Consider the following 19,830-nt stretch of genomic DNA (forward strand, 5'->3'; position numbering starts at 1 on the left):
TGCTAAATATAAGACCTCCCCCGAAAGTAAGACCTAGCAAAGTTTTTATTTGGGAGCATGCCCGTCGCACAGAACACCAGAGCATGCAGCTGTGATTTTTTTACCCTGCAGGATTCACAGTTAGTTGTCATCACAAACCAGCATAACCAGACAACTATTCAGAATATGATAAATGTTCATTTTTTTGTTCAACAATGTATGAGAATTCTTCTTCATGGAAAAATAAGACATCCCCTGAAAATAAGGCCTAGTGCATCTTTGGTAGCAAAAATTAATATAAGACACTGTCTTATTTTCGGGGAAACAGGGTACTTTAGCAAGAGTAGGAAGGTTAAAAACAATTCTCAGGGACCTCAGGGTCAAGCTGATTTTTCTTTAAGAGGACAGATGAGTGCAGATTTGAGAGAAGCTGGAAGATTGCAAGTGTTAAAACTGGTGTTGACAATGTCAGCCACAAAAGGCATAAGTCCTAAATCAGGACTTTTGACTATGTGAAATGGCATAGAATCTAAAGGTGATGAGACAGGATTAAGTTGTGTAAGTAGCAACAACAATGCACTAGGTGAAATTTTGTTGAAAGCAACAAGTCTACTAGTAGGTACAACATCTGCTTCCTGAGAACTAGAATAGATTGGTCTACTTCCTGAAGGTTTGCAGGATCGTGATTGGACTCGTCTGGACATGCTCCCAGTGGGGATAAAGTGGCTCTTATGTCATTAAACTTTGCAATGAAATGAAGTTAAAAAATCACAGGCAGGTAAGGGTGGTTAAAGAAGAGTGGGAAACAGACTTGCAACAAGAGACCTCAGATGCAAACTTAAAAAGGGCCTTTGGTTTATTCTCAGGTTTTGTGATGGCAGCCTTAAAAAATGTTTTCTTAGCAAGTCTGACCTCGCCTAGGTAATGCTTAATACTCTTGATTAAAAGAAACTTATCTTGTTCTAATTTAGTTTTCCGCCAAGTGCATTCCAAATGTCTAGTTTGTCTTTTGAGGCTTTTCAACCCCAAATGATACCAGGGTGAACTATGAGAATTTTTGCATGGAAGCAATTGAAGGGGTGCAGTTTTATTCAACCGTGACTTCAGAATCTGATTCCAGGTAGAGACTTGTTCCAAAAATGATAGAGTGGAGAAATCAGGAATTGAAGTAACTTCAGAGAGGTTATCTAAATTGAGATTATTTTTTAGGTTTCTAATGAATATGTTGTGTTTGGGTATGGAATGGGTGATAACTAGATGAAAAGAAAAGGTAATCAATGATCAGTCTAGGTGAATGGAAAGTAACTAATGGAATTACTCACAATCTGAACATGTTCAGAAATGAAAATTAACTCTAAAATATGACCATGATTATGTGTAGGTAAGAATGTAAGGTTTATCAATTCAAACTGCAAATTTAATAGGAATTCTTATATGGCAACTCCACTGGGTTTATAATAACATTTCAGCGGGTCCCCCAACATGGACCCGTGTTTCGCCGTCAGGCTGGTTTAAAGATATCTGTCCCTCCCGACACAGCCTGACGGCGAAACATGGGTCCGGGGGACCCGCTGAAATGTTTTTATAAACCCAGTGGAGTTGCCATATAAGAATTCCTAATAAATTTGCTGTTTGAATTGATAAATCTTTGGACCTACAAGTGTCTTCTGCACTTTTCCTGTGTACACTTATATTGCTGAGTGCAGCTCCTGCTCCTTCGTGGTATTTGTAGGTAAGAACATAAGACATACCAAACTGGGTCAGACTAAGGATCCATCAAGCCCAGCATCCTGTTTCCAAAAGTGGCCAATCCAAGTTACAAGTTTTTGGCAAGTACTCAAACATTAAATATATCCCAAGCTACTATTCCTTATTGATTAATAGCAGTTTATGGACTTCTTCTCTAAGAACTTATCTAAACCTTTTTTAAACCCAGTTACACTAACTGCTATAACCACATCCTCTGGCAATCAAATCTAGAGCTTAATTATGCATTGAGTGAAAAATAATTTTCTCTGATTTATTTTAAATGAGCTAGTTGCTAACTTCATGGAGTTCCCCCTGGTCCTTTCATTGTCTGAGAGAGTAAATAACCAATTTACATTTACTTGTTCAAGTCCTTTCATGATTTTGTAGACCTCTATCATATCCCCCCTCAGCCGTCTCTTCTCCAAGCTGAACAGCCCTAACCTCTTTAGCCTTTCCTCATAGGGGAGCCGTTCCATCTCCTTTATCATTTTGGTCAGCCTTCTTTGTACTTTTCTCCAGTGCAACTATGTCTTTTTTTGAGATGCGTTGACCAGAATTGCACACAGTATTCAAGGTGGAGTCTCATGGAGCGATACAGAGGCATTATGACATCCACCATTTTATTCACCACTCCCTTCCTAATAATTCCTAACATTCTGTTTGCTTTTCTGACTGCCACAGCACACTGAGCTAATGATTTCAATGTATTATCCACTATGACACCTAGCTCTCTTTTCTGAGTGATAACTCCTAATATGGAGCCTAGCATTGTGTAACTAAAGCAAGGGTTTTTTTTTCACTATATGCATCACCTTACACTTGTCCACATTAAATTTCATCTGCCATTTGAATGCCCAATCTTCCAGTCTCAAAAGGTCCTCCTGCAGTTTATCACAATCCACTTGAGATTTAACTATTCTGCATAATTTTTAATCATCTGCAAATCTGATCACCTCACTCGTCTTACCCCGTTCCAAATCTTTTATAAATATATTAAAAAGCACCAATCCAAGTTCAGATCCCTAAGGCACGCCACTGTTTACCTTTTCCACTGTGAAAACAGACCATTTAATCTTATTCTTTGTTTCCTGTCTTTTAACTAGTTTGTAATCTACAAAAGGACATCGCCTCCTATCCCATGACTTTTTAGTTTTCTTAGAAGCCATTCATGAGGGACTTTGTCAAATGCGTTCTGAAATACGCCACATCTACCAGTTCAACTTTGTCCACATGTTTGTTCATACCTTCAAAAAAATGTAGATTTGTGAGGCAAGACATCCCTTGGGTAAATCCATGCTGGCTGTGTCCATTAAGCCATATCTATCTAAACATTCTGTGATTTTATTCTTCATAACAGTTTCCTCAATTTTTCCTGGCACTGAAGTGAAGTTCACTGGTCTATAGTTTCCTGGATCATCCTGGAGCCCTTTTTAAATATCAGGGTTACATTGGCCACCTTCTATTCTTCAGGTATGACGGATGATTTTAATAATATGTTACAAATTAATTGTGATAGGTCTAGTGATTTACTATTCTTCAGTTTGTCAAACTGACTTACTCCATCTTCCAGGCTCACCGTGATTTGGTTCAGTTCATCTGAATTGCCACCCTATAAAACCATCTCCGAAACAGGTATCTCCCCAATATCCTCTTCAGTAAACACAGAAGCAAATAATTTGTTTAGTCTTTCTGGGATGGCCTTATCTTCCTTAAGTGCCCCTTTAACACCTCTATCATCTAACGGTCCAACTGACTCCCTTACAGGCTTTCTGCTTCAGATATATTTTTAAATGTTTTTGAGTTTTTGCCTCTATGGCCAACTTCTTTTCAAATTCTCTCTTAGCCTTTCTTTATTAATGTCTTACATTTAACTTGCCAATGCTTATACTTTATCTTGTTTTCTTCTGATGGATCCTTCTTCTAATTTTGAATGAAGATCTTTTGGCTAAAATAGCCTCTTTCACCTCACTTTTTAACCATGTTAGCAATTGATTGGCCTTTCTTCCATCTTTCTTAATGCATGGAATACATCTGGACTGCGCTTCTGAGATGGCATTTTTTAACAATCTCCATGCCTGCTGCACACTCTTAACCTTTTTAGCTTCACCTTTCATTTTTTTACCATTTTTCTCATTTTATCAAAGTTTTTTCTTTTGAAAGTTTAGTGCTAGAGCTGTGGATTTACTTACTGTCCCCCTGCCAGTCATTACTTCAAATTTGATCATATTATGATCACTATTGCCAAGTGGCCCCACCACTTTACCTCTCTCACCAAATATTTATTTATTTTATTTAAAAACTTTTCTATACCGTCGCTAAGTTATATACAATCGCAACGGTTTACAAATAGGCACATAGACTAAGGTAAGTAAATGTAGGATATCGTACATTCTAACAGGTGCCAGTAAAGTTCGGTTACAATTTCATAAATAAAATCCAAATATACTACATCTACCGGTTCACCTTTATCTACATGTTTATTAACTCCTTCAAAAAAAGTGAAGCAGATTTGTAAGGCAATACTTGCCTTGGGTAAAGCCATGCTGACTTTGTTCCATTAAACCATGTCTTTCTATATGTTCTGTGATTTTGATAATTAGAACACTTTCCACTATTTTTCCTGGCTCTGAAATCAGGCTAACCAGTCTGTAGTTTCCCGGATCGCCCCTGGAGCTCTTTTTAAATATTGGGGTTACATTAGCCACCCTCCAGTCGTCAGGTACAATGGATGATTTTAATGATAGGTTACAAATTTTTACTAATAGGTCTGAAGTTTCATTTTTGAGTTCCTTCAGAACCCTGGGATGTATACCATCTGGTCCAGGTGATTTACTATTCTTCAGTTTGTCAATCAGGCCTACCTCCCTCTGGGGACCTGTGCATGGACCAGTGAGCATTTCAGAGAATGCTACTCTGGTGGTTCTGGATTTCAGCTTTCTACCTAAGAGCCTAAATTTGGCTTCCAGAACCTCCCACCCACATTTTCCTATGTTGTAATACATTGAGAGACAAATCTTGTATGGCTGATAAAATTTGAATTCCAAAGGTTTATCAGGTTCGTCTGCATGAAGATTAAAAGTCTCCCAAGAACAAAAGGAGATTATGTAATTCCAAAGAATTAGCAGAAGGAGGTTGATAAAGTAAAATGTTAAATCGGATGGTGTTATGAAGCTGAAGAAAAATAAATTCTCCTTGAAATGAACTATGAACATTGTGTTAAAGCGGAAATCATTATGGTAAAGAATAGCAACGCCACCTCCTTGGCGTCTGGATCTGTTATGATTTAAAAACCTGTAGTTAGGAGGACAGGATTGTTTAAGGCACAGCGCATCACCTGGTTTAAGCCAGGTCTCAGTAATAAAAATGTGCAATTTATGATTTAAGATTAAATCATAAATAAGCTGGGGTTTCTTAACCATAGAGCTATTAAAGGTCCAGTTCAGCTGATGTACAGAGTTATTCTGACTCAAATGTAACTTGTGTGATGAAAAAAGAGGTGGAAATAGGGTGAAGAAAAGATGGACATTTGATTGAATGCATTTTAGACAGAGAATAGTTGGGTGAGTACTTCCCATTACCCATAATAACAAGAGATAGGGGTATGGGATGTAGCATCCATGTTGAATTAGCAAGCTAAAGAAGAAAAGGATGTAAGTACAGCAAAAATGCTAAACAGAAAACTCTTATTAAAGGAAGGCAAGTAACTCAGGGTGAGAACATAAGGAACAGCAAATAAATGCAAAGACCATATCAAAGTCCATACAAAGGAGCAGACTAAGGAGCATGCTGCTTTGTCGTGGTTCTTCAGTGCGCACCAAGGCGCGAGCTATACATAGGGTTGATTCGTCTGATGTCATTAAGTGGGTGGGGTTTCCACCGTGGAAAACTGCCCTTTCTAGGGGTATATGGTACTGCTGTGGTGTGACCTAGAGTCTGGGATTATTGCAGGTAGAATGCCCAAGAAGGGAATTTGCATTCTTGTCAATTGAGTTCCTCAGAGTTCAAATATAGGTGGCACCGACAATCTTTCCAAGTATTCATTGATATAAATTGAGAAAAATAAAGAAATAAGCAGAAATATTTGTTAAAATTGTGAATAACATGGAAGGGAGAAACTGAATAGACTGGTGTCATTGGTTATCAGAATTATGTGTTTTTTCACTAGAAACAAAAAGCAAGGTATGAATGGGTTTCATAGCTTGGGAAGAACTTTGAACAGAGGCAAAAGAATCTTGTACAGCTATAGCTGTATACGAGTTCCTCTCCCTGAAATTTTTATTCTCTCTGCCTGTTAAAAGGGATAACAAACTTTGGGTCTAAGTTACCCTAGAAGGGAGCTCCGAGAAAACTATTTAATAGATGGGAAATATCCCTTTACAAACAATCCTCTCATAATTGTTTATATTTGTAAGTCAAGTTGGTATCTCATGGGAACAGGCACAAACACTGAGTGCCCAGGATGAATGCCAACCAGAAAATAAGTTCATGAAGAGACATAGCATACCAATAACCAGGGAAAAGAGTCCCAAAGAGTCCACTTAAATATTGAGAGAAACATGTTTGTTTATGTTCATTTAAAAAGGGACCTGTGCAGCAAACGAACTGCCCCCAATGCCACATAATCTTGGGGACCCTGGTTCCAGGTTTTCATGGCTATTTGACCCTTTTTGAAGTTTTAGCAGAATTCCCATCAGTTCTATGTGTTTTGATTGTTATGGCAGTAGGGAAACATTAAAATAAAACCAGACTAAATATGGCTTCAAGTCTTTGCTTTAATCAATTTAAGGTATTTTTCTACTTTTGCTTTTTGTTAGTTTTGTCTTTTTGCTAACTTGGCTTGGACTTCTGAGTTTCTTTCACTGTATTTTCAGGTTTTTAAACAGTTGGATGGACTAAACTCGAGTCATCAACAGGCCATCATGAAGTGCTTGAAAGGCAGGAAGGATGAAATAAAACAAGCCTTGGTGGAAAAAACAAGTGCAATGTCCTCTGCTCATTTACAAGATTTTGACTGGCAGTTAAAGGTAAGAATGAAAAGGTCTGCTGTCATAAGCAGCATGGGATGTGCCTGGGGGAAAAAAGGTATCCCTCACAGGCACTGGAATGCAGCCTCGCAGGATTTAAATCTCTCTCCCTCTCACACAGGTACCTTCTCATTTTGACTGCTTCCACTGCTCTCCTAGCCCGCACATCCGGCACAGACTCACTGGGGTTCAGGGCCTGGATTGAGCCCCGCCTGTGCTCAGCCCTCCGATCAGGCCCACTCCTCCCCTCAACCACGAGGCAGCTAACTCCTCCCCCTCTGGAACACGTCAGACAAGCAACAGGATCTCTGCATTTAACCCTCTCACACAGGTGTCGCGTGCCTAAGGAGCGCAACCAAGGAGCTTGCCCCTTGTTGCGCCCATTAGTGTTCCTGCAACTTCATTTCATCTTTCTTCCCCCCCCCACCATCTTCCCTTTGTAGCGGTCCCCTTGAAACATGCACAGCATCCCCCACATATATTGCCCCTCCCACAGACACCCCATACCCTTTTCCCTCCGCCCCCTTGCTCAGCGCAAATCACTGCTACCAATTATGATTTCACCACTTACACAGTTTCTGGGCCTCACCACACTAGCTATATCTCTCTCTTCAATGCCCAAACTCCTAAAAAAAAAGCTCCCATACTCCATGATCTACTTACTGATTCCAGCCCTGATATCTGCGCCATCACAGAGTCTTGGCTCAAAAGCACTGACCATGTTTTCATAAACCAGCTTCCCACGCATGTCTTCGACATTTTTTCCATTCCAAGACCTAAAAAAAGAGGTGGTGGCCGCCTCCTTGCCACTAAAAAACACCTCAAACTCAAACAACTAAACATTAATGCCCCCCACAAATTTGAAATCGGCCTTCTTAAATCCAAAGAATTACAAATCTGCCTCATATATGCGCCCCCCCCCCCCCCCAGCCTACTGGAACACGACCCATCCCCCCTCATTGAATTTATATCTGACAATCTTAATATTGACCCCCCTGCTGTAATACTAGGAGACTTCAACCTCCATGTGGACGCCATCCCTACCACCTCGTCCTGTGAGATCTTCCTTAACTCCCTTCTTGCCCTTGGTTTCAGACAACTCATTACCTCCCCCACACATAAAGCAGGTCATACCCTTGATCTTATCTTCGTCCACTCCTGTATACACTCTCCCCACTCACCTGACAGTATCCCTGACCCATGGTCAGACCACTCTCTTATCAATGTACTCCTCTCCATAAAATTGCCCTCCTCTATCACCCCCACACATAGTAACAAAATCTCCTTTCGCAAACCATGCGCCACTGAAGACCTCATCTCTGCTTTTGACAATTTTACCAACAACCTAGACCTCACCAACCCCGATGCTGCCCTTTCCTCCTGGAACAATCTCACCACCACCATAGCCAATGAAATTTGCCCTATCGTCAATAAAGAAATACACCACTCTGTCAGCTAAAACCCCCTGGTACACCACTGATTTAAAAAAATCTAAAAAACGACCTCAGAAGTAAAGAGAGAACCTGGCACAAAAACCCTACCCCTAAGCAAGCAGCCATTTACAAATCTACACTACACGCCTACAGACTCTCTACCCTCCAAACTAAGCACGACTATTACTCTGCAAAAATCCATAATTACCAATTCAACGAAAATGCTTTATTCTCGTATGTGGCAGAACTCACTAAATCTACCCCCCCCCCACCACAAATGAACAAGACAGTAGCAAATGTGAAGAACTCGCCCTCTATTTAAAAAATAAAATATCAAACCTCCTCCTACGCTTCCCTTCCAAACCCTCTCCAGCCAATCCGCTCCCCAAAAATCCCAACCTCAACTTCGCGTTTCTTGATTTAACATCTGCCAAGGAAATCGAATCCATTAAAAAAAAAAAATCAAACCCGCTACACACCTCTTACACTAATCCCCACTAAAGCACTCCTTTCCATTCCCTCCATCATCGTGAAACCCCTTTCTGACATAATCAACTGCTCCCTCTCCCATGGCAAAGACCCAGACCCCCTCAAACTTGCTGTTGTCAAGCCTCTCCTCAAAAAACCCACCCTTGACCCCACCAACCCTTCAAACTACCATCCTATCTCTAACCTTCCCTTCATATCTAAAATTATGGAAAAGATAGTCAATTCACAGCTCTCTGACTATCTGGAAGACCATAATATTCTCCACCCCTCTCAATTCGGCTTCCGTAAGTCTCGTAACACGGAAAGCCTCTTACTTTCACTGACTGGCACTCTCCTCAAGGGCATGGACCATGGACAATCCTTTATCCTGGCCCTTCTTGACATATAATCTGCCTTCGACACTATCAGTCACAAAATCCTCCTTACCTGCCTAACTGAGATTGGCATCTCAGGCACAGCCATCCACTGGTTTTCCTCCTACCTCAATAATAGAGGCTACGCTGTAAGGATTGCAAATTCCGAATCATCACACATCTCCCTTACCCAAGGCATCCCACAGGGCTCTTCACTATCCTCCACGCTCTTTAATATATACCTGTTATCACTCTGCCACCTCCTCTCCAACCTTGGTCTTAAGTTTTTCTTATATGCAGACGACGTCCAAATCCTTGTCCCTATTCAAGAATCCCTCAACAAATCTCTTAAGTTTTGGGAAACATGCCTCGCCTCCATTAACACCCTACTCTCTAACCTCCACCTTGCTTTAAACTCCTCCAAAACTTAACTCTTCATCATTTCAAATCACCCTGACCGGATGCCACCCTTTGCTTGTGACCTCATCCTCCTCTTAAATGCTCTTCCCTTCTTCGTGCGAGATCTGTGCCTCCCTAGTCCACCAACTAAACTTCAAAAACCACATTAACACAATCATAAAGGGAGGATTTTTCAAGCTCCACATCCTCAAAAAAACTTAAACCTCTGTTCCACTCGCAAGACTTCCGCACAGTCCTGCAAGCGACAATGCTATCAAAAATGGATTACTGCAATTCCTTACTTCTAGGCCTCCCCTACTCAACGCATAGACCCCTGCAAATGTTACAGAATGCTATGGCAAGTATCCTTACAAATACACGTAAAGCCGACCATATCACCCCTATTCTTAAGGAACTCCATTGGCGTCCCATCTCCTCCCGCATCAGATACAAAACCCTCACCATTATTCACAACTCCCTGCACAACCACAATCACTCCTGGCTTGAGGATGCTCTTCGATTCCGCTCCGCCAATCGTCCTACTAGAACCGCACTCTCAGGAACCCTCCACTACCCTTCCCTTAAATGTGCTCACCACATTTCCACCAGAGAAAGAGCCCTATCCATTGCAGGCCCCTCCCTCTGGAACACTATGCCACTTGAGCTCTGACTAGAACCATGCATTAGGCAATTCAAAACAGGGGTTAAAACATGGCTTTTTAAACTGGCCTACCCTGACTCTGATCCTACGTAATCCCCATGCTCCCTCTACTCCTTCAGAGAAAGAGCCCTGTCATTCCCGTACTTATAGCCTTCCCTTTATTCCTTTAATTGTACTCCGATTTGTGTCTCATATCACTGCACCTCCTTATTTACCCCCTTTTATACCCATTATATACCCCTTTCCCCTGTCCTTAAACCCTACCTTCCCAATAGCAACCCCTGCTGGACTATATATAGTTGCCTTTCTGAACGTATAATTTGTAATGTCATATATAGTGTCTTCTGTATGTACTAGTTAAAGATAATGTATATTGTTGTATATAGTGCTTTTTGGAGTGTATAATTTATATATAGTGTATAATGTTATACACAGTCCCTTTTTGAGTGTATAATTTGCAATGTTACATATTATGTTCTTTGGTTGTTTTTCCATCAGGTACTGTTCCTATTCTCCTCTTCCTCTTTTTCCCTCTCTTCTCTCGCCCCTTCTCTCTTCCTAGCTGCACCCCTCCCCCCACCCTCATTTTTTGTATTTTCCTCCTTCCGTTAGTTATATTGTAAACCGGCATGATGTACCCACGAATGTCAGTATATAAAAGCTAATAAATAAATTCATAAATAATAAATAAATCATGCTGCAAAGATCAGTGGCCTGGGAGGTGAGTTCCACATGGATCCTAGGGAGAGTAATTTTCAAAGACATTTCCATGGGTAAAATGGTACATTCTTTAAGGACAAGCAGGATAGCATCCTCGTGCATGGGTGATGATATCAGATGGTGCCCAGGGTTGGAGCTTATAAAGCTAAGTCTCTGAAGCTGTCTAACATGCAGCTTTGAGCATGTGCAGGAAGTTCCCACACTGTGTTGTCTACATGAAGCCCCTCTTAGTATTTTGTTTTTTTCCTGTAGATCCCAACTGTCATTTGGTCGAGCTCTCATATTGTTTAATCTCAATTTTGTGGCGTCGTTGAGATAAAAGGATACATGTATACTATGGGATAATAATAGCTGTAAAAAAAGTTTTTCATTGGATGAGAGTGGAAGAATTTTGATCTCATGAATTATTTGTGTTAGTCCCTGATGAAACCCTTATGATGAAGGGTGAAACGGAGATATCTTTGTTGGACTAGAAAGAGTAAGTGCATTGATTTAAGAAAAGAGAATGCAACATGGATAATGAGGAAGATGTGAAGATATAATAAATCAATACAATTTGGTGAAAAATAATGTGGAGGAAGGAAATGTTGAAGAAAGCATTATAAATATTATAAAATGTATTATATCATATGAAAAATAATATATAGGTGCAATACATTTGTGGAATGTTGCAGTATTGTTCTTAACTGGGTGAATGTGGTATGTGTGTGATTGTGAGAATTGTAATGTTTAGATAGGATATATGGGTTTTGTGATAATAAACATGTGTAAACGAAATTAATGAATATTGAAGTTTCTCTTTGTGTTTGTAATACATATTGGGGTAGAGAAAGTTTATAATTTAATCCTCTGTCGTGTAAGTAGACTTGGAAACTGGGCATCTAAATGGCAGACAAAATTTAATATGAATAAGTGCAAAGTGATGCACATAGGGAAAAATAATCCTAACTACAGAAACACAATACTGGGCGCCATATTTCACCACTTAGGAAAAGGATTTTGGTTTCATCATGGACAGTACATTGAAATGTTCAATGTACTGTATGGTGGCAGTTAAAAAAAAAAACACAAATATAATGTTAGGAATTATTTGGAAAAGAATAGAGAATAAAACTGAGAATATCAGAGTGCTTTGTTTATATGTATGGTGCAATCCTGGTTAACTTCCTGGAGGAAAAATCCATAAACAGTTATTAGCCAGGTAGACTTGGGGAAAGCTACCGCTTATCCCTGGAAGTTAGCAAGAAAAAATGGATCTACTCCTTAGGATCTGCCGGGTGCTTCCTAGAGATCTGGATTGGCCGCTGTTGGAGACAGGATGTTGGGCTTGATAAACGCAGCCTGACCCAGCATGGCACTACTTAAGTTCTAACTAAGCTCTCCATATTGGGTGTCTGTTTTGCCCTACACCTGTATCATTTTGGGCGCTGTGCTGTTTTTCTGAAATTGTACCACCTGGTACTTTCTTCCTCCCACAGTAAACTAGATATCCATGTCCCAGATCTAACTAATTGAACAATTGGATTATTATATATATAGTTTTTTACTTAATATGTTAAAAATGTTTCCTCATTTTATGCTATCCTTAGGCTTGGTACATTGTGTCCTGTTTAGTGCTGTCTCTTAAATGGATTTTAATTATTCTGTGTTGTACAGCTTGCTCTCTCCAGTGATAAGATCTCCGTACTTCAGATGCCACTTGTTAATCTTGATTTGGATGTGAGAGAAAATGACAAAATTAAACCAATCTCAATTGAAATGAATAAGGAAGAGTTACAGAACCTAATAAACTCTCTAGAGTCAGCAAATAAGGTAATACTGGGAATAATTTGATTTCAGGTCTTATGGTAATAGCAAATACACTCCTTGTGATAATAGCAATATGCACTTCTTATAAACTGAAGGGTAAACTTCTGAAGATCATTGTTGCTTCTGCTCTTTTCTGGCATATATTTTGACTCCCTTTGGAGCCAACCAGAGAACAGCACATTGATTGATTCCCTATGGCTAAAGCGATTGGGAAGGACTTGGCAATCAAGTGCATGTCATTGTTAATATTTTTGTCTTTTAAAGATTTTTCTCCCTTAACTGGTGCATGGCTGGGAAAGCTTTTAGCTGCAAATATGTTCATCAGCCCCATTGTTGATACTTTCTTAGCTGATCAGGATTGCATTTTTTTCCTACTGTCAAGAAGTGACGCATTTTATATAATTCTGATTTTTGCCGTACCTGATCGTTCTTCTCATCTAAATATGAAAGCCTCTGGTTGTTTTTTTCCCAATTCTCTTCTGCAAAGCTTCTCCCTTTGTCCTTCCGTCTAAGGACTAGTTGTTCAGTACTGTTTTGTATTTCCATTGTGCTCCTGTGTGCCAATTAGCATTCTTCTGCCAAAAATGTCCTGAAGAAGTTTAGTGGTGATTGATTAGGAAACAAAAGAAAACAAACGAACTGAAAAGTTGTGCCCATGTGTATTTCTTCACAGAGTTTTATAGAGCCCATTTGTCTCAGAAGAGAGATCTCTCTCTCTCACGAGTTGCTTTACCTTAACTGCCCTTCAGTTTACCCAGTTCTGATTATTTGTAATAATAAAATTGCTTGTCTCCTCTCTCATTTCCAAAAGGTATCGTGCAGCGCCCTTGAGCTGGAAACGCTGCCATGACATTAACTACAAAGGTTGCCTTTTGCATGTGTCAGAAGTAATGTGATTATCAACTTGATCCACTTTAACTTAAAGCTGCTGTATAATTCCAACTCAGCAGTAGTTTGTGCACATTGCATTTGTACATTTAATTTGTAGTAAATATATTTTTAGAACTCTGGTAGGGGGCTAATATGCATTTCTTCATGGCGCAAGGTTAGAGTAAGTTCAACATCTCCGATTTTCCACAGCTGTGATGTTTGAGGTAATCGGTGACACTGTCCTGAACATGACTACTTACAGGGATTTGGGAAAATTGTACAGGAACTACTTAAAGATTTTTAAATAATTTATTTATTTGATTTATATTCTGCTTTTTGACATTTCAATCTGGATTACATTCCGGTACTGTAGGTGTTTCCCTATCCCCAGAGGGCCTACAATCTAAGGGGCTCATTTACTAAGCCGCATTAGCCTCTTTACCATGTGAAAAACAATACTTTTCATGAGGTAAATGGCCTAATGTGGGGATAACATGAAGTATTTCAAATATCTCGCATTATTTGAGCCCTGGCACCGTGCATATTTGAGCTCATTAGCACGCAAACATGCCAGTGAGCTCATTAACACCCTAAATGATGGAAATCAAATAATGCAACTTACTGAAAAGTTTTTAAGCTATGTTATTTAAAGTAAAGTTAGCTTCAACCATAATCTCCTCAGTGGTCCAGTGGGGGCCTGGAGCGCCCCCTAGGCTCTGACCGGGCAGCTGCCATTTTTCAAAATGGTGCCACTGGGCCTTTGCCACTATCATTGGTAGGGGTAAAGACCAGGTGGCACAGTTTTGAAAATGAAAGCCACTGGGCCCGGAGCCATGGGAGCAACCATTGGACCATTACAGTGAATTTGATGAGTTGGGGGGGGTTGGGCTAGGGTGAGGGTCCCAGCCTCTAGGATTTGAATTTTGGAAAGATGGGGTTATAGGTTGGGCCTGGATCATACGGGAGATTGAGTAAGAGGGGTTCCTGGGGAGGGTGGTCATGGCCTCTGGGACTTGATTTTTGTGATAAAGGGAAGTGATTGAGGGATGAGGCCTACTGCCAAATTGTAACCTTTAAAAAAAAAAAAAAATATATATTCTATCACGATTTTGTCTTTAAAAATCTCTGTGGTAGGCAGCATTCACAGCCTCTGGGAAAGTAGGAAGTTCAAGTTGTCATGCAGTGGCAACACCTCAGGACTGGATTTAGGACCCATGATTTTAGGTTTCTAGAAGGAGCTTTGGTGTATGGCCCCCAGCCAAGGACTATCAGTGCAATGACTGGGTTAAAGTAAGTTGGGAGGAGATGTAAAATAGGAGCAAAAAAAATATCTGTTGCATATTTTTACTCTTACTAATATTTACTTTATTTATTTAACGTGTTTTGTGTACCGTCATTCAGTTTCGCCATTAGAACGGTTTACAGTGCTCATGAAATAAGATTGGTTACAAAAGTCAACGCAGCAAAATGTCATAAAGAAGGAATGTTTTGGGATTTGATTGTTAGTTGATTACATATAATTATTACATATTAACATATTAATAGCCTAACATTGCAGCAATGTTCATACATATAAAGAAACTGTTACATATAGGCTAGGGGGTAGTGAGTGAGGTCAGATGCACATTGGCTTAGGTGTTCAAATGGTGGGAGTTATTTACTTTGGTTGAGGGATGGAGCGTTTTTCTTGGTGTTGGGTTGCGTGGTTGGATGGTTGAGTGAGTTTGACTAGGCTCTGGTGAAGAGCCAGGTTTTCAGGTCTTTTTTGAAAATTTTGATATTTGGTTGATTTATTTCCAATGGTATTGAGTTCCATAGCTTGGGGCTGGCGATAGATATGGCTCTCGCGGGTTGTGTTTAGTTTTATGGTTCTGGTGTGAGGGATTTTGAGGAGGCCTTTGTTCGTTGAGCATAGGTTCTGTTTTGGAGCGTGGATTACGATAGATTTGCTTAGCCAGTTGTTTTGGTGTCCTTGGATTATTTTGGGCAGGATTGTAAGTACTTTGTATTCTATACGGTATTTTATTGGGAGCCGGTGTAATGTGCTCATGTTTTATTGATCCAGTCAGAATTCTGGCGGCTGTGTTCTGTAGGATCTGGAGAGGGTGGATGGTAGTAAGTGGTAGGCCAAGGAGTAGAGCGTTACAGTAGTCTAGGTTGGAGAAGATGAGTAGTTGCAGGACTGTTCTGAAGTCATTTTGTGCAAGGAAGGGTTTGAGACGTCTGAGCGTCAGTAGTTTGTGGTATACTTCCTTAATTTTGTTGGTTATGTGGGTTTTGAATGAAAGTTCTTTGTCTATGGTGATTCCTAGATTTTGCGTATGAGTTACAGGTGAGATTAAGGTATTTGGGTTTTCTGTTTTAAATGGTAACAAGGGGGAGATGGTGGGTTTTAGTTTTTTTTTGTCGAGGATGGTTAACTCAGTTTTTTCTATATTTATTATGAGTTTCAGATCAGTTGGATGCTGTTTGATCTCTGAGAGATAGATAGTTGTTTTCTCGTATCTATCTTCCAGGGTATTCTGTATGGGGACTAATATTTGTATATCGTCAGCATATAGAAATTGGGTCAAACCAAGGCGTTCTAGTGCGTGACAGATAGTAGGTAGATTGTTGAAGAGTGTAGCTGATAGGGCAGATCCTTGGGGCTCTCCTTGTGTTGAGGTTTACTTTATTCGAGAGACTGTTGTTGAACATTACTTGGAAATTTCTATGTGATAGGTAGGAGGGAAACCATTTTAATGTAGTATCCATGATTCCTATTTCAGCAAATCTGTCGAGTAAGATTGCCAGGTTTACTGTGTCAAAAGTGGCTGATAGATCCAGGAGTATTAATAGGTAGCTTTGTCCTTTGTCAAATCCTCTGAGTACTGTGTCATTTAGTGAGAGAAGTAGGGATTCTGTGCTTAAGTTCTTCCTAAATCCAAATTGAGGAGGGTGAAGTATGTTGTTCGTGTCAAGGTATTCAGAGAGTTGTGCTTGGACGATTTTCTCAATGATTTTCGCAATGAAAGGTAAGTTTGATTATGGGTCGGTAGTTTTGGTTGTTCTTTATTATTAATAGTTTAATGATTGCTGATTTTAGGCATTCAGGGTATTTCCCTTCGGTGAGGGAAAGGTTGACTATGTCCGTTATTGTTTTGGTAATTGTGTTTTCAATTAGTTTAATTGTCTGAATGGGGATACTATCGATGGGATGGTTTGCTGGATTCATTTTTTTTTAAATTATATTTTGTATTTCCAGCAAGGAGGTGGGGTCGAAGTTAGACCATGTTGATGTTATTTTTGGTAACCGTTTCAGGGTTGGAGTTTGTGCTGGAGTTGTTTATTAGCTTTTTTATTTTCTCGGTGAAATATTCGGCAAATTCATTGCTTTTGTTTGTGCTGGAAGGTATTCCTGGTTCAGTTGTTGGTTTGGTGAGATTTTGTACGATTGTGAATAGCATTCTGGGGTTATGCTGGTATTGATTTATTTTGCTTGAGTAGAAGTCCTTTTTTGCATTATGGATCAATTTTTTATATTTTGCTAACTGGGTTCTGTAGGCATTGAGTAGTGGATCAGTTTTGTTCTTGCGCCAGGATCTCTCTTTTTTTTCTGAGATTACATTTGGCTGATCTTATGGTATCATCGTACCACCGATTTAGGTGTTTTGAGTTTTTTATTGCCTTTGTGATAGTAGGGTTTATTTTATCTGCTAATGCTTTGGTAATGCTGATCCATGAGTTTGTGTAATCACTGTTCGTGATTTCATCTTGGAGATTTAGTTGCAGTGCTTCAATATCAAAAGGTGGGCGGTATGTAATGGTTCTAATTTTGTTTTCTGTTTTGTTGGGTTTCGTGCTGAAGGTAAGGAAGGCTTGGATGAGGGAGTGGTCTGACCAGGGGACTTCTGTTATTTTCATTTGATGTGTATCTCAGGTGTCTGTGTTGATTAAAAACCAAATCAAGGGTATGTCCTGCTTTGTGAGTTGGTTCCTTGACAATTTGTTTTACTCCCATTGTTGCTAGTGCATCCGTTTATAGTTTTGTATGTGGCTGTGAGGGGACAGGTGTCCATATGCAAGTTGAAATCTCCCAGGATGATGACTGGTTTATTGAGTGTTAAGTTGGTAATGAGGAATTCTATTACTGGGGAGCAGCTTCGCTCTATTGAGCCAGGGGGACAGTATATTAGACATATTTGTAATTTAGGAGAGTCGAATAGTGTGATTTCGAAAGGGGAGCATATCTTGGAAATGATTTGTTTCATCTGCAGGTTTTTTTTGATGATTAACATGAGACCTCTGCCTCTTTTTTTTTTTTGGTCTGGTGATTGAGAAAGTTTTGTAAGTTGGGTCTTCAATTTGGTTAATTAAAATGTTGTCATGTTCTTAATCCAGATTTCTGTCATTGCTATGAAGTCTGGTTTGGTATCAGTAAGTAAGTCTGTGAGAGTGGGCATTTTTTTTGCTATGGATTGAGTGTTAAATAGTATGAATGATAGGAGCGTGCATTTGGTGTAGGTTTTCAAATTCTTGTATGTAATGTTTGAGCGATTGTACTCGCGTATTTTCTTTGTTTTTTGGGATTCTTCCTGCGCTGTGTTGGCTAGTTGAGGGATAGATGGATCCATTTTGGTTCGTCTGGATGTGCTGTGGTGGATTGTCATGCTTGTTTGGGGTGCGGCAAGTGGTCCGGGGTAGGATGCCATTTATTATGTATCTCACAGGGGGGCACATATGCCATATATTTAGCCTTCTTCGGTGCCAGCGTTTATCAGTCTTCTGAGAGGTTCCTTCCTTAGGATGTCATAACAGGGGCATGAGAGTGGCTCACGAAGGGGTGTTTACCTGTGATCACATGATTTCTGTCTTCTTGTCAAAACCTTTTATGCACCATACAGTTAAACTTAGTGTGTGACATCCAACCTCCTATCACAGGGGTAGCCAGCTCCGATCTTCAAGAGCCACAAATAAATCTGGTTTTCAGGATTTCCATAATGAATATGTATGTGATAGATTTGCTTGCACTGCCTCCATTGTATGCAAATCTATCTTATGCACATTCATTATGGATATCCTGAAAAGCTGGCCTGTTTATTGCTCTTGAGGACCGGAGTTAGCCACTCCTGTCCTATCACATTGGACAAAATCACCTCATCTTGCATGGAATTCTATAATTTTGTTTGATACAGTTTATAAAACAAAAGTACCCAGTGGCTGAAATCACATATGCCAGTCTTGCCAGTGATCTCACTTGTTCTCTGAATTTCTTTTTGGTTCTGACAGGTCGTTCTACAGCTGAAATGACCGGAAACTAAAGTGTTGATCATCTGTCTCTCTCTGACATTTCCAGCAGAGACTAGAAACAAAACAGTGGACTATGACAACGAAATAGGAAAATAACACAACCATTGAGTTACAAAACCTGAGTGTAGCTGTGATGTGAAGCCAAATGATTTATCCCTGACTCAAAGGAAACCTGTTATCTAGTAGATGGGAAAACCTTTATTCATTGTGAATGGTCTAGAAAATGTACCCCCCACACAAAAAGGGCAAACATGTCATTTTAGATTGCTACCTATACATTGCTTTTTTAAAAATTAAATACTGAATCACTGTTTACAAATTTACCCAGAAAGGGATTTTTTTTTTTTGTTTAAAAGAATAAGGGTGGGGGGAAAAGCTTAGTACATTTGGCCCTAAATGTTTTCTCTAGTATTTTGTTTTTGACATGGGGATGTTTCACAACTTTACTCACTCAGCTGAGGATGGTGAATTCTTTGTGTTCTAAGATAGAATATTTTTTAAACTTTAAGAAACAGATGTGTGTTTATCATACTTCAGATTTATTTGAGGTGTAGTCATCCAAGCAGTGAACCATTTTTTATTCACTTATGATGGTGTCCTGTCAACCTCTGATTTTCAAACATGATTCAGAACAGTACTACCACTGAATCACTGCTAACTAATCTGTACGCCATATATGACATACCTGTTTTCATGCACAGTGTTAGTGGCTGGCTAGCCAGTCATTTTCTGGGCTGCCTGAACTTTCCAAGCTGCCTTATAGGTTTATCAGATTATTCTGAGCTATCTTTTGTGACAGCATAGTAAAGCTGAACTTGTTCCAGATTCCACATTCTTCAAAATACGAATTCTCTGACAGCAAGACTAGAGGTAACGTAAATGGAAATGAAAAATTAACCTGGATGTTTTATTGTGTGATGCGCTACGAACAATGAATGCGTGAGGAATTTCAAATCTTTTAAATAAGTAAACTAAAAATATTGTCAATAAATTCATAAGAACATGGCCTATGGCTGCCTAGTCTGCTCTCTTTTCTTCCTGGTGTGCTAAGATAG

The 19,830-nt window shown here is 39.7% G+C and overlaps 1 protein-coding gene across 1 annotated transcript in view; it reads left to right on the plus strand.

Annotated features, from left to right (window-relative positions):
* Window positions 1–19,787, plus strand: part of COMMD8 (COMM domain containing 8) — a 57,249-nt gene extending 37,462 nt beyond the window's left edge. The window contains exons 3-5 of the mRNA XM_029588329.1: window positions 6,600–6,752; window positions 12,464–12,619; window positions 18,755–19,787. Of these exons, the coding sequence (XP_029444189.1) occupies window positions 6,600–6,752; window positions 12,464–12,619; window positions 18,755–18,775 (330 nt within the window). The 3' untranslated portion in view covers window positions 18,776–19,787. The remainder of the gene's footprint in view (window positions 1–6,599; window positions 6,753–12,463; window positions 12,620–18,754) is intronic.
* Window positions 19,788–19,830: the final 43 nt, after the last annotated feature.

Source organism: Rhinatrema bivittatum, chromosome 1, assembly GCF_901001135.1.
Source record: "Rhinatrema bivittatum chromosome 1, aRhiBiv1.1, whole genome shotgun sequence".
In the NCBI taxonomy this organism is placed as follows: Eukaryota; Metazoa; Chordata; class Amphibia; order Gymnophiona; family Rhinatrematidae; genus Rhinatrema; species Rhinatrema bivittatum.